At 44.0% G+C, this 14,833-nt stretch overlaps 1 protein-coding gene across 1 annotated transcript in view; it reads left to right on the forward strand.

The window, feature by feature from the left end:
- nfia (nuclear factor I/A) overlaps positions 1-14,833 on the forward strand; it is a gene marked incomplete at both ends in the record, with an annotated part of 149,503 nt that overhangs the window by 44,274 nt on the left and 90,396 nt on the right. The window contains one exon of the mRNA XM_079221482.1: positions 7,621-8,149. Within this exon, the coding sequence (XP_079077608.1) occupies positions 7,621-8,149 (529 nt within the window). The remainder of the gene's footprint in view (positions 1-7,620; positions 8,150-14,833) is intronic.

A 14,833-nucleotide genomic window follows, 5' to 3' on the forward strand; every position in this document is an offset into this window, starting at 1 on the left:
GTTGTGTTTGGGGGTCAGAGGTTAAAAGAAAAAGGGGATTTAAGAGCTTTTTTTGGGTGTGACCTCATGGAGATTCTGGCTGCAGATTTTGGCTTCCTCTTGTCGGAATTATCATCTTAATCTCCTGAATTAACCACAGCACACAGGCACAAATAGATTTAAACCGTAAAACACATTGAATCACACTGATTTATATTTAAATATAGATATTTTTCAATTTTATTATTTCAGCATCTGACACACACATTTTTTAAATGTATTAATCTCCCAATTATTGAAAATGCATTTCATTGCCTGGATTGGCTGGAAAATGAAATTAGATGTCATATTTGATTATTTATTACCAAACCATTATTTCTTCTTCATGATCCAGAAAAAAGACCTTTCATTTGATAATTGAATTCTTAACAATTTATAAATGATTAGATTTATCGATCTAGGGACACAGTGGAAGGAGATCTGGCAGTAACATTTAGTTGTTGTTGTGTTTTTAACGTGACTCGTCTGATTTTGGCTGCAGCTTCGTTGAATCCAAAATTATCTGCAAAAAAAAAAAAAATTTGTCATCTTGATTTTCTGCTTGGAGCTTCAGTCTGTGTTGAGGCGCGTTCGAAGACGATCTGAAACTGCAGGAAACGAACAGGAGCTTTACCGTTTAATCAGATTATCAGGCAGTAAAACCAATAATCAGCAGACAGAGTCGCTTTTATAAATCCTGCTCAGTAGAGGGTTAGAAAAAAAAAGTCTTTCAGTGGTTTGAACAGATGTTTTTTTTTTTTTTTACTGGTTTGGTCTTTTGAAAAGATCTTATCGAGCATATGTTTTTTTTCTTTTTGCTCAATGGATGTATTATTTCATAGTTTCTTTTTGTTTTAATTCATCTGATATTTTTGATAATTTTCCAACATTGAACAGAAGCGTGTGTGTGTGTGTGTGTGTGTGTGTGTGTGTGTGTGTGTGTGTGTGTGTAACAAACTGCTCAGAGACGAATCCAACACCCTATTTTAATTTCACATCGAAAAGCATACATTTAATATAAATATATGCATATTTAGGTTAATATTGGTTAAAACTGCTGATTTATTTCAAAACCCCCTTCAGGTTAAACTTGAACTGGTGTTTCCTGATTTTAAACAAACAACCCAGTTTGGGATGTAAAGCATTGGAGGACTTCCTGCTGAGCTGCCGGATTCAAAGAACACTAAATAAAATCGGACGCATTAAGTGCCAGTGATGTAAGCTTCTGCGTTTTGGCCCTCAGCCAACCAGCGGGGGGCGCCCTCTAACGAAACCCTTTTAATCGTAAATTAACAGTTTAAAGATGCTCTCATTCATCCTGGCCTGTGGTAGTTTTGCTGCCGTTACGACAAACTTCAGGATTATCGGAATTTTCCGCTCCAGAATTTCAACAAAATCTGGATGTTTGGATTTCTAGCTGACGTCGTTTAAGTTTTCTCAAGCTAGCTTTTAAGTTGGCTTCGTTGTTGGCTTCGTTTTTTTTTTTGGAGTCCCTGTTTGTAGCATTTGTGTGTTCACAAAGGCAGGAGTAGGAATGCAAAACAATAAAAAAAGAAAAGAAAGACAAATATAGAAATATAAATTAAGAAACGCATGCAGACGTGGGTGAAACCGCACAAAAAGATCCTGAAGGGTGGAGAAAGGTTTCATGGTTCTATTCTGCATTTCCTGCAAACATGATCATGACCTCCATTCATGTCAAGAAATAGATCTTCCACTCCTTCATGTCTTAAACCTTATTCTCCAGGCTCTGATTGGCCCTCAGACATCAGGGGACCGCTCTGTCTGTGGACGTGCGTCTGTGTGGTCGAGGCCTCGCCGCTGAGGGCGCCGATAATTCCCCCAGTGTGCCGGTGTGGGTGTCAATAGACGGGGCGGCCGGGAGGATTACCATTATTGCTCCCCCTCCCCTTTAAATGACTGTTATTCAGGGCCGTTGTTGTCACAGGCCTGTTGTTCCGGAGCCCATTACATCTGTCACAAGGTGCGGAGTGGGGGGTGAAGGGGGTGAGGGGGGTGAGCGTGCACACCGGCTCCCAGCCTCCCCCCTGTTTGCAGGTTTACAAACGCAGATTTCCTCCGAGGGCGAAAAGAAAGGACGAGAGTCCTGAAAGAGATGGAGAAAGAACCGCGTCCGCTTCAAAAACCCTCGTCGCCACGTTTTGAGCCAGACGGCCTCCTCATTCACCGACGCTCCTCCAGAACACCAGCTGTCGGACGAGATGAGACGCCTTTCACCCGCTTTCTTTTTTTTTGGTTTCGTTATGAACTTAAACGTCGTACCGCAGACGAATTTTCAGAGTGGAAATAAATTCCAGAAATGAGAGAAAAGTGCACGGGAGGGCGAGGGAGAGAGATTATCTCACACCAACTGGCAGAGTTTGTGCTTGTTTGGAAAAACAGAAACACGTTTTTTGTGTGTGGGGTTCGCAGGCCAGATGTGAAAAGAAATGACTTGTTCATGAAGAAATGCGGAGCTGAGGGGGAAACACACAAACTCTTACAGAAGCTGAAAAGTCTTTCAAACAAGCCGAAAAACGCCCGTGGGTTGAGAAAACTTTTGTTTCCAACGCATATCAATCAATATTTCGCTCCTTCAAAGCGTCATTTCCTTGATTTTTTCTGCAGACATCTTTGTTCTGTCTTCATTTGAAGACAGAACTTCTGATTATCACTCCAGAAAGAGTTTTACGGTCAAATCTGAGGCTTGTGACGATGGATCAAATGTTAAATATTTATTTTGAAATAATCTCACATTTCTATTACAAATCTCATTTTATTAATAATTCTTTTGATTCTGTTTTATTTGTTTTTTTTCTTATTCCTGAAAGAACAGCAACTGCACAGACAACCAGATTCATTAACAAACCAAAAAAGGTCACATTTTCTTTTTTTAGGTCAGAAATTAGAAAAAGTGCAAAAATATCGTGAACGAAAACCGGTTAAGAAACATTTCTATTTTTCCTTAAACCAGCCCTAACAAACCCAGCCACTATCTTGACACCATCTCATGTTTCCATATAAATCATATCCGTATTCTTCTTGACACAGATGCAGAATCGGGATTATTCACACATTTCAGATAGGATTCCTGAGCGGAGGGGAGGCTGACAACAAGAGGGATTATCTCACCCCGCCGGCTGAAAAGCGCGTTTTTTAATGCTGAATATGAGACCAAGTGACTCGTTAAGTGGGATTTGGTTTGGGAGTGTGAAGCGGCGGCGGTGGCGGCGTGTGTGAGCGGCTCAGGAAGCTGAAACGCTGCACTGGGTTGCGAGGAATGTTGGTATGTGGCTGCAGTGAACATCCAGAGCCGGCGAGCTGCAGACCCACTGTGGAATGTGTGTGTGTGTGTGTGTGTGTGTGTGTGTGTGGAGGCTGAGCACATCATCCGTCCGGCAGCCGCTCGTCGTCCTAATAACTGCCCCGAGGCCGCGCACAAACAGAAACACGTCTCAGGGAAACCGCAAACAACAACAGAAAAAAGCAGGCGGCGTTCCCAGCCCGTCCTGGAGTGAGAGTCTCCGAGCTCGGAGAGAAAGAGGGCTAGCAGGTTTGGCTGCAGAGCGGCTGGAGGCGCTTTGGGAGACAAAAAACGTTCGCCTGGACCGTCTCCAAGAAGAAACAATGTGCTGTATTCAGACCCCCTGACAAGGGAGGGTGAACAACGTTATATATTTATATATATAAATGAAGAGAACCGATGCAGCTGGCGCTCTAACGCACAGCCTGTAGATATAGTTTCCTCTTTAGTGGGAGAGCTCCGAGCTGGAGGTTTAAATCTGACGGAGGAAGATTTGACACGGAGATTTTCTGACAGCACAGCTGAACAAGAAACTCCCCCCGAACAAAAGAACAAATCTAAACCAGAACCTGGAGTTGAATCTGAGAGGTTGTTTTTAAAAAGATCATCAAAATGTGTGAAAGTTCAGACTCAAACCAACGGTGACCGGAGCGCCGCTCCTCTCTCTGTGCCGTTGACCTCCATTGAAAACACAGCAGTGCTCCTTCATCACCATGAACACACACACCGTTCCGCTATCACTAATAACTCACTAGAGCGGCAAAATATGGATTAATCCGCCGCCGAAAATAGTCCCCAACAAATGCACTGTTTCCTCCTGTTTGTTTGAGCAGACAGGAAGTGAGCGGCTCCAGAGAGACGCGTCTGTTGGTTTGAGTCGGATTTAAATAACGGCACCTTTTCCCGTTAGCTCCCAACTTATGTGCTATATATTATATATGATATTTAACTCGCCAGTTGTTAAATTGTGAACAACTCCTTATCAGGTCACTCCTGTCTGTATTGAGTCCATCACTTCTTGGTTTTCTTACATTAAGGGAGCAACGTTTTACTTCCAGATGTGTGCGTCGGTAGCGAAGTGTTGAAAGAAGTTGATTTATGTTGAAAAGACGTTGAAATGTTCAAAGAAAAAAAAAGGAGGAACAAATTAAATCTGCCTGTTCAGAGGGAATATTTCAAGTTGTTAGAAAAGCAGGAACCCATTTCTTGGAAGTAGTTTATTTCTCATAAAACCCAACTCAAATTCTTCTTGATACAAACTAGTTTCGGTCCTTATCGAGAGAAGTGGAACAAATATTTCAACCTTTCCAAACCAAATCCACTTGTTTCAAGAGTGTTATTGTCTGTATCTTTACATTTTAAGAGACTCATAAGTGACTTGATAGGCAGTGTGTGTGTGTGTGTGTGTGTGTGTGTGTGTGTGTGTGTGTGTGTGTGTGTGCTCAGCTCAGCTCATAATATCCACATGCCACCGCAGTCGGAGGCATTTGCACATATCAAGATGTGTGTGAGCGTCTTTGATCTATGAATAGTAAAGAGTTTTTTTCTTTCAATACGTGGCTCAGGAGGAGGGAGGAGGCAGGGGGGCCTCCAGCCTCCCTGCCTCCTCCCTCCTCGTCTCCTCCCCCCTCCGCCCCGTCCTGCTCAGCAACCCTCAGAGGGTTTTTTATCCAAATAAGAAATGTTCCATGAAGATGTTTTCTGTCCGTCTGTGTTTGGCTTCTCCTTTTCTTCACAGTCGGCTTTGTTGCCGTAGACAACCATTAAAAAAAAAAAACGAAGACAAAACAAAAATAATATATTATAGGGCCACTGCCAAATCTCATCCACTAATGTTACCTGCGCAGCAACGAATTACATAAACAGCCATCTTGATTTTGCAGCTAATGGTTTCCATTTATTTCCACTCATTTAAATATCTTATAAAAATCACTTTCAGAGACTTGGAGCTCGACTTCCGCTGAATATGAATTCTGCTCGAGCTCGTTTTTTATCAAAGGGAAATGGATGGGGGCCAACGGTCACATGGTCTGTAGTGGAGTTTGAATCGGCCCAAAACTCGTATTAAATCCGTAGGGAACCCCAAAGTCTAATTTGTAGATTATTTCTAAATTTCTGACTGTCAAAGGTCATAGCACCATAATACATGAGCTTGTTCCTTCATTCTTTCAGTGAGATGGTAGTTTTACTTGCTTGAGACAGTGTTGTACGGCTGCTGAACAACATTTTACTGTTTTTTGTTGTTGGAATGCGTAAAAATATCTCAAACCGAGGAATCGATCACCGTGTCCTCGTTTTCAGTAAAAACCTGCTCCCCAGACCAGATTTGAGACTCATTTCAAATAGTTTCAGTTGTGATGTGGCAGACGGTAACGTTCAATATTTTGGGTTTTCGCAGCACGGCTTTTAAGGAGACTTTGTGCTTCTTCTTCTTCTTTTTTTTTTGGAATCGCCTCGACAAGCTGTAATAATATTTGAACAGGAAGCTCTTCTCCTCGCTCACGTCCCCGCCTCTGACTCCTCCCCCCAGAGCCCCTTTTTAAGCTCTGTGGATGTGTTTGTTTCTGTTCCTCTCGTCTGCGCTTCATTCAGCCTCCCGTCTGCGTGTTGTGACACTTTTCTCTTTCAGCCTAATGTGTTCATTTCCTGCTCGGGATAAGCCTGGTTTTGTGGTGGTTTTGGGGAGGAGGAGACGGGGGAGGGGAAAGCAGGTGTAACCAACCCCAAATTGGGTCTAATCCACGACATGCCGTCTAACCACATTCCCACCTAGTAATAACTGCACAGCCCTCGTCGGCCCAAAAGCCCCATAATGCACCTTTAATACGGCTGTAATCCTCCACGCGGTGCGACCAGTGTTTGCGTTTTTTTGCGGTGGAGCCCCCCCCCCGCTCTGCTGCCGCTGGCCCGATGCTCGGCTGTTTGGTTTGTGTGACTCTGGTCCGTTGCTGTATTTGTTCGGGGCCGGCGGGCCCCCACACAGACCCCCAAAGACCCCCAAAGACCCACATTCCTGCCTGGGAGCCAAGAAAGAGGCTGAACTGACAGTGAAGCGTCTCGGGGAGAGGCTCTCTGCTATATCTTCTTTCCTTCTCTCCTTCCCTCCGTCATTGTTTCCTCTCTTCCTTTCTTCATGCGTTTCCTTCCGTCCTTCTTCTTTACTTGCTTACTCTCCTTCTTTGTTCCTGTTCTTTTTTCCTCCCTTTCCTCGTTTCCTTTAATGTGTCATCTGTGTTTTCTACTTCTTCTTCTCGGCTCCCCCTTCCTTCCTGCCTGTCTGTATCTCTTCTTTTCTCATTTCTTCTCTTTTTCCTTCCTTCCTTGCTTCTTCTTTCCTTCCTTGCTTCTTCTTTCCTTCCTTCCTTCCTTTCCTACTTTCCTTATTTGTGTCATTCCTCTTCTCTCCCTTTCTTCTCATTATTTGATACTTCTTCTTCTCTACTCCTCCTTTCCTTCCTGCCTTTCGAAGTCTTTTCTTTTTTTCATCATTTCTTCTTTCCTTCCTTTGGTTTCCTCTTCTCTCTACATCCCTCTGTGTCCTCTACTCTTATTTTCTTTTGCGTTCTGTCTTTCCTTGCTTCCTTTTTTATCCTTCCGTTTATACTTTACACTTTCTTTCCTATTTCCATCTTATCTTGCTTCTTTTTTAAAATCTTTCTTTCCCTCTCACCCTCTTCTCTCCTTACTGTTCTTCTCCCGCGGATCTAGAAGCAGTCAAAGTTCTTCAGGCATTTCTCTGCAGTGCAGAAATGTGTACGAAAAAAAATCATCTTGATCTATCTACACTTTACAAGAGTTAGTAATGACTGTATGTCCAGTTTTACTTTTGACTACTATTTTTTAAACTCTACTGTGCAGCCAAACTTTGTTCAAACTGACAAAATGATGATTTAGAGTCAAATAGATCATAACGCAAAGGATGCTTTAGGGCGGGGCTACTGTGATTGATAGGTCGTCATTGCCACCAAAGCCGTACGCGGCGTCTCCACGTCTCCTCAGCATTGTAAATATGGTAGCTTCAGTTCAGCGGTTGCCAAAAAAAACAAAACATTGCCGACGGTCGTAACCCAAGATGGCGAACGCAAAATCGCCGAACTCAAGGCTTCAAAACATCAGACAAACCAACGGGTGACGTCGCGATGACCACGTCCACTTATTATGTACAGTCTATGGTTTGGCTGAATAAGTCTTTTTAACAGGAGTAAGATGATTTCCTTTCCTAAATCTACTTGAAAAACTGTTGCACCCCCATGTTGCTCCCTCCCCGCCTCACCACAACTCTCCTCTCCGTCCCTCAGGATGAATTCCATCCTTTCATCGAAGCCCTGCTTCCCCACGTCCGGGCCTTCGCCTACACATGGTTCAACCTGCAGGCCCGCAAGAGGAAGTACTTCAAGAAGCACGAGAAGCGCATGTCCAAGGAGGAGGAGCGCGCCGTCAAGGACGAGCTGCTCGGCGAGAAGCCCGAGGTCAAGCAGAAGTGGGCGTCGCGCCTCCTGGCCAAGCTGCGCAAGGACATCCGGCCCGAGTTCCGGGAGGACTTTGTGCTGACGGTGACGGGGAAGAAGCCGCCGTGCTGCGTGCTGTCCAACCCCGACCAGAAGGGCAAGATGAGGCGGATCGACTGCCTGCGCCAGGCGGACAAAGTGTGGAGGCTGGACCTGGTCATGGTGATTTTATTCAAAGGGATTCCCCTTGAAAGCACTGACGGGGAGAGGCTGGTCAAGTCTCCGCAGTGTTCGAACCCCACCCTGTGCGTGCAGCCGCATCACATTGGAGTTTCCGTCAAGGAGCTGGATCTCTACCTGGCCTACTTTGTGCACGCAGGTAAGTCCTCTTCTTCTTCTTCTTCTTCTTTGTGTGTGTGAGATGTGTGATGTGTCGCTGAGCTGCTGAGGCTGCAGCTCTTCGTCTATTCTTCGCAACATCTGACGCTCCACCGTCCTGTTTGCTGTGGCTTTCTTCTTCTTACCTTAAAACAAATAGCACTGATACTCTGGAACTCAACTGGTTGTGATATTTGTTTACGGGACATCCAGAGCGTTAGAAAGAGCCCTAATTGCTGTCTAATTGCCAGTTAGATTGTGGCTTGTAATCCGTCCACAAGTCTGTCACTTCATCTATTTACGTCGTCAGGGTAACGTTAGCTAGCGGTCCAAGCAGATATATTTTAACGTAGGTCAAGCAGCTTAATCGTTTCACAGAGCGGCGAACGTCAGTTTGTTCTCTAGGATGGATTTGAAAGTCATCGGGTATTATTGTCTTTTCCATTTTAAAGATTATTTTGGGAACAGATAGAGATATAAAAATCTATTTTATTTGTCTTGAGTATCAAAGTTCCTTCTTGACGTTGGGATCTCTAGATCTCCAAATCTCCAGAAATTCTTCTACATCCTTGTTTCAACGTCTTGAAAAGTACCTGAAAAAGTTTCCACTGAAAAACGAGTTGAATTCTCCAGATCAGTTTTGTTTTTCCTTGGGTTCAGACGCACTCATCAGTGTGTCGATGACACTTGTTTATCTGGCAGTTTGGGGATGAAAAAGCCGGCTCCCTCTCCCGACGAGCCGCTCCTCCGTCTCCGTTATCAGCTGCAGACAGGCGTAATGTCATCAGCGGTCAGTAAAGCAGAAGTCTGAGGGAAAAAAGAAAAAGGTCTGTGCCAGAACCCCGTCGCCCCGCCGGGGCCCCTGGGAGCCCCTGGGAGCGCCAGCAGGTCGCTGTGTTTTCTGGGTGAAGCTGGCACACCATCCAGGTTTAAAAAAACAACAACAACAAAACAACAACACAATTATCTCCGGAGTGATTGCTCAGCACGTTTTCCCTGATTTCCCACTGATTCCACGGGAAAATAATTTGGCTGCTCTGAGTATTTGTGCGTGCAGCAGCGAGCGTGCAGAGGAGGCTTTTGGCAGACGCTGTAAGTGCTTGGCACGGAGCTCGTTCTATGTTTGTTTGGGGCTTTTGGAGTTTTCTTAAAAAAAAAAAAGGAGGATGGTGTCGGTGTAAAATAATCCACAAGATCCACTATCAGATTCCTTCACCGGGAAAACGGATACTTTTTCAGTCTGTAATCGAGTCCCCAAAGTTGTATTTACTGACAGAAAATCTGAATATTTCCACCTAGTTGCAATAAAAATACAACAGTTTCAACTATTTTATGAAGTCAATTTCCTTTTTATTGAATTTTAAAGTTGGACGTTGGAATTAATCCACCTAAAGGTCCATTTAGCAGCTGTTTCTGTACCTTTCAATCCCATCCCATGGCCATCAGCAGGTTGAGTGACTAGACTAGAAAGCAAAAGTGGACTAGAAGGCTTTAAACTGCCTACGTTCCTGTACGTTCCTTTTCTTGTTTGTCGCGTTCTCCCGGAAACCGGTTGATTTGAACCTTTTTGGTGGGGTTCAAAAACTGGGAAAAGAAAATCTAAAAGATATGTTTTGAAGAAGACATTCATGGGGACATTTTTAATGGAAGTAAAACCGTCGGCAGTCACCAACACTCGTTTGTGTTCTGGAAAGATCTCCGTCCCCTGAACCCTAATTCCAACCCTTCCCCTCTCACAGCCTTGAGCCCAAAGACTGCTCCCATTCTCCCCCCATGTGTGTTTTCACTGTGCGGTCAGCGATCAGCTGTGTGCATGTTCACACTGAGCTCCCTTCAGTCCAAAAGGAAGAGAAAAAAAACAGTCGCTGCTGTAGTCGCCGTGTTTGCGGTTTTATTCGGAGGTGGACACTCAGTCGGGAAAAGCTCTGGATGTTGGCACGGAGTGAGAAACCCTGAGTGAGGTTTGCGTTTGAATAAACTGGGGTTTGGCTGCTTGTCACAGAGCATTTGTGGTGGCAAGTCTTGAGAATTTGTTGGTTTTGGATTTTGTCTTTTGCTAAATTTAGCTTTTGTATTCGCCTCCAGAATGTTAAAGCCTTTTGAGTGTTCAGGACTTAGTTTCTTGAGAGGAAGACCCCTCCTCTCTTCCTCCCCCCTGGTCCGGGCAGAGGAGGATCGTGTTTCCTCCTGCCTCTTATATAGGGCAGCGGAGCTCTTCTGGAGCGGCGGCGTTGATTAAAAGGCCCCGTGAAGCTCGGACCGACCTCAAGGGCCGGCAGGACCGGGGGCGTGGCCTGTCAGGACGCCAAAGAGTTGGTAATTAAATTCATCCCCACACCGCTCGGGTGGAAGGGGGGGCTGAGGACCAACGGTGTTGCCAGCGGAAACCGCAGCGCACCACCAACCATTTATTATTTAATCCTGTGGGTGTTCAGCAGCGGGACGTAAAACCTGAAAAGACGTGAAGGCTGAAGTTGGTTTCAGCTTGGTGTTGCGTTGAGTTTGGTTTGTGTTCCTCTTCTTCTCTGTTGGCTGAAGTCTCGTCTTCGGACAATTCTTTTCTAATATCTTGGCGTCTGGACTCTGACTTGTCCCGCCTCTCACACTGTTTCTTGTCCTACAAGGTGTTTTTAGTGTGCACATCCAGGCAGGATGTGAACCCTGGTCTCTGGGGTCCAACCCCACCATACTTGGTCATTTCGAGACGAAAAGGTGGTCGTTTGGTTGAAAAGGTAAAGTTCTTTAAGTCGGTAAACAGTTTAACTCATTGATTAAGTAAAACATCATTCTGTGGTTTGAGTTTCCACATCACCTTTAAAAAAAAGTATTTTAAGACCTTTTCTGACTATAATATATATATATATATATATAATTCCTGTGTGCGTATTTGATCTAGGTGTGGAAGTGGATCGTAATGGTGTTGTTTGAATGGATGTTTAAAATCTGATCTGACTATCCGGCCCTGCACTTGTCCAGCTGGAAATTTAGCAAACAGCCAAACAGGAAGTAGCTGCTGGCTGTCTTAACAGGTGGAGCTTTTCAAATGAACACACACTCACCATGCACTACAGCCAACCATGAACACACACACGCACACACACACACACACACACACACACACACACACACACACACACACACACACACACACACACACACAGCAGCCCTCCATTCATATGTCTGAGCAGTTGCTGTGTGTGTGTGTGTGATCTCAGGAACAAGTTAGGTGGGTCAAAGGTCACCCCTCCTCCCCCACCCCTAACCGATTTACGAGCTCACCCACGGCAGCAGCAGCAGCGGGTGTCACCACCGCAGGAACGCTCAGCACGTGTCGAGAGGTCGGAGGTCACAGCGTGGAGGCCGTGACCCCTATCATCAGGCCATTTAACCTCTAGGATACCCCCCTCATTAACAACACACACACAGGGGGGCGTGGCCAGGGTTGGCTGGTTGGCGGCGTGCGGCCCCTCGCTCTGGAACAAAAAGTGGGAAAGGGTCGACGGCGGCACTTGGTCCCCTCTGCGCCTCGTGATTAAGAACCACCACAGCCGGACATAAAGACGTTAACGTTTATTACGGACGAGATAATATTTATGTGCGCAGTAAAGTCAATTAAAGATAATTAGAGAGATGGAATCATAAAAGTTTGATAGAATGAGTTTTGCATTAAAGTCAGTGGCTTTGCGGCGGATCACTTCACAGAGGTGGTTTCAGTCCGATGACGTCTTCCTTCAGACGCAGAATTATATTTTTTTTAAACTTTAAACGAGCGGAGCGAGATGATTTAGCATTCAGCTTGAGAGGAGGAAGACTTTTGGAGAGAGGGAGTGGAACCAATGATCTTCTCTTAAAGAAACTCCTCGAAGTCTTTGATACCTTTTTCTTTTCTTTCTTTCTTCCTGCAGCTGCTTTGTTTTTTACCATAGTATTAATCTGCAGATATTCTATATATTATGTTATATGTTTTGCGGTAGCGACTAAAATAGGCTTAGCAGGCTAGAGAGAGACAGAGTAAATACATAAAATGTAACACTGTGATGCTTCATATACACACTCTTATCACAGGAAAACACATTGGCATCACCAGATGAGTGACAACTTTGTTCGGCTCATTTTCTGTAACCAGTGTAGTAGCATTAAAGCATGGTGGAATCAGCAGCTAGCTAAAGCTAGCTAAAGTGAGCTAGCTGCTGATTCCACCTGCGTTAATGCTACACTGGTTACAGAAAAGGAGCCAAACAGCGGGCCGGTGGCGAGCACCTCACTACTAGCAGCGCTGGATAAGGACACGGTAACTAGCTGACTAGCTAACTAGCTAACTAGCTAGCTAGCTAGCTAGCTAGCTAACTAACTAGCTAACTAACCAGTCTCTGGAGCTGCGTTGGCTCTCTTCCAGGCAAGGCCAGAATAAACTTTATTTTATAACATAGCTTTATTGTTATATCAAAAGCGACTAAATATAATAATATAGTACTTACAGCCATCACTCAAATTCAAATGAGTGAAAATTCAGTAAAGTATGTCCTCAAGTAGAGGTATAAAGTATAATCAGATCAAATAAGATAGAACTTTATTATTTAATTCAAGATTACAAAAGAAGAATAGCAAAGAAGAACAGAATACAAATATATAAACATAAATGAACAACAGAATAACAATTATTTTAAATGTTAAATAATGTGTTCAATTGTTTAAAATGAATAATACTGACAGCATTGCAAAATAGAACACAGTAGCAATACGAGTAAGAATTCAATGAATTCAAATAAAATAAAAAAATAAAATACAACAACAATTAAAATACAAAGTATATAACAAAGTACTAACACCAGTGTTTGATGGAAACTAAAATAAAAAAAGTAATATTTAAATGATCATTTATTAGGTTTGAATAAACTTAACTCAATATCATTTGGACGTGGAAGTGTTTCTGTGACCTCATCTCACCTCACGGGTCCCTGAAGAGAGCTTCTCCGGCAGACAACTGGAGGATATCACGTGTCGGTGAGCTAACCAGGGTCCAACCTACAGAATATGAAGGTTTTCAGTCCACCTTACACGACCTGCAGGGCTAATACTACGCAAACAGCAAGCGTGCGTCAACGTGTGTGTGTGTGTGTGTGTGTGTGTGTGTGTGTGTGTGTGTGTGTAAAGACGTCTGACCCACTTCCCTCCGTCCTCCTTAGCTCTTAAAGAGATTTGGAGCTTCGTCTCTGAACTCGTTGCTGTAGCTCCGACCAGCCGACCCCTGAACTGATTTGCGTGGCCTCCACACACTCATGTAAACACACAAACCTCTGGTTTAACATCTGCTCCTCCAGCATTGACGTGTCCGTCAATTTACAACAAGTTCAGACTATCTGAGCTTTATTTTGAAATTCTTGCAATACCAAATAAGCATTTCCATGAAGGAGCAGAAAGAAATGGTCCCGACATTAAACCAATTAGTGTCGTAGCCAGAAATGCAGCCGGACTCACTGCTTTTACTTGCTGCTGTTTCCCCGAGCTGGAGGCTCAGGAGCTCCTTCCATAAAGAATACGTCAGAAAGTCAAAAGATTTATTATGAAGTGGAGACTGTGCAGCGGAGGGCTGGGCATCGCCACGTGCAGAAAAGTGAAAAGTCAAAGAAAAGGAAAGTTGCAACAGAAGCAAGCCAACGAAAAATGGCTAAATATGGAAATGGCAGCTTTTAATTTGCAGCTCCATAAATCCGTTAAATGTAGTGAAGCAAAACCTCTTTGAAACTGTCGGTGCAGCTGAGGCTCAGCGCGAGCGGGACGGAGATGTGTAAAAGTGATGTAACGTAAAAAATCATTCAGCACAAACGTTGCAGGCTTTTTTTTTTTGAGGACGATTTGTTATTAAGATCTTACAATGTCTGAAGTCGCAGAAATAATAACTGTCCGTGGACAGTTTTGTTGTGGCTTTAAATGTCTTTGTTTTTTTTAAGCAGATGAAGCAGTAACAGAGAAAACGAAAAACGTTGAGGGTCTGAGGAAGAACAAGCAAAGGTAGCAACTTGTGTGCGAGTGTGTGTTCCTCGTACTGTCGCTTTATGTTTCTTCCTCTTCTCCCGCCGCTGCGCCAGCCGTCGGCATGTGGAATCGTTTAAAGCGAAGCGCGGCGTAAAAAAAAAAGCCCACATACTTGTGTTGTGGTTCCTGTACTTGTGTTGTGGTGCACACTGTGACCACGGGAACACCCAGCGACCTACCACACACACACACACACACACACACTGTAGCATTCACGGTCAATGAGCTTTGGGGCTCATTCAGGAACACATGGTCGGTGCTCTGTCAGCAGGTCGACCACAGATAGAAAACACAGAAGAAGAAACAAAGCGAACTACTAAAGTTAAGAAGCAACAACAACGTGCTGCTTTTGGTAAAAAAAAAGAAGCTCAGTTGAATCGCTGAATGCTCCTCAACGGGTCAAAGAAAACGAGCAAAACCAACAAACTGATATTGACGTCTTAATGGCTCAAACGTAAAAATGCAAGTTTCAAATAAGTGTCTTTATCCGTTTGATCATAATCAAATAATATAATAAATATAATATAGATTGTGTGTTGAAGTGTGTTGACTTACAGATAAAATAAACCTCACTTTAGTGTAAAGATTCAGAAGAAGTAGAGGGTTTTGGGTGAAATGAAGGAGCAGTTCAGAGCGAGGCAGATATCAG

This window comes from Taurulus bubalis, assembly GCF_910589615.1.
Source record: "Taurulus bubalis genome assembly, chromosome: 7".
Lineage (NCBI taxonomy): Eukaryota > Metazoa > Chordata > Actinopteri > Perciformes > Cottidae > Taurulus > Taurulus bubalis.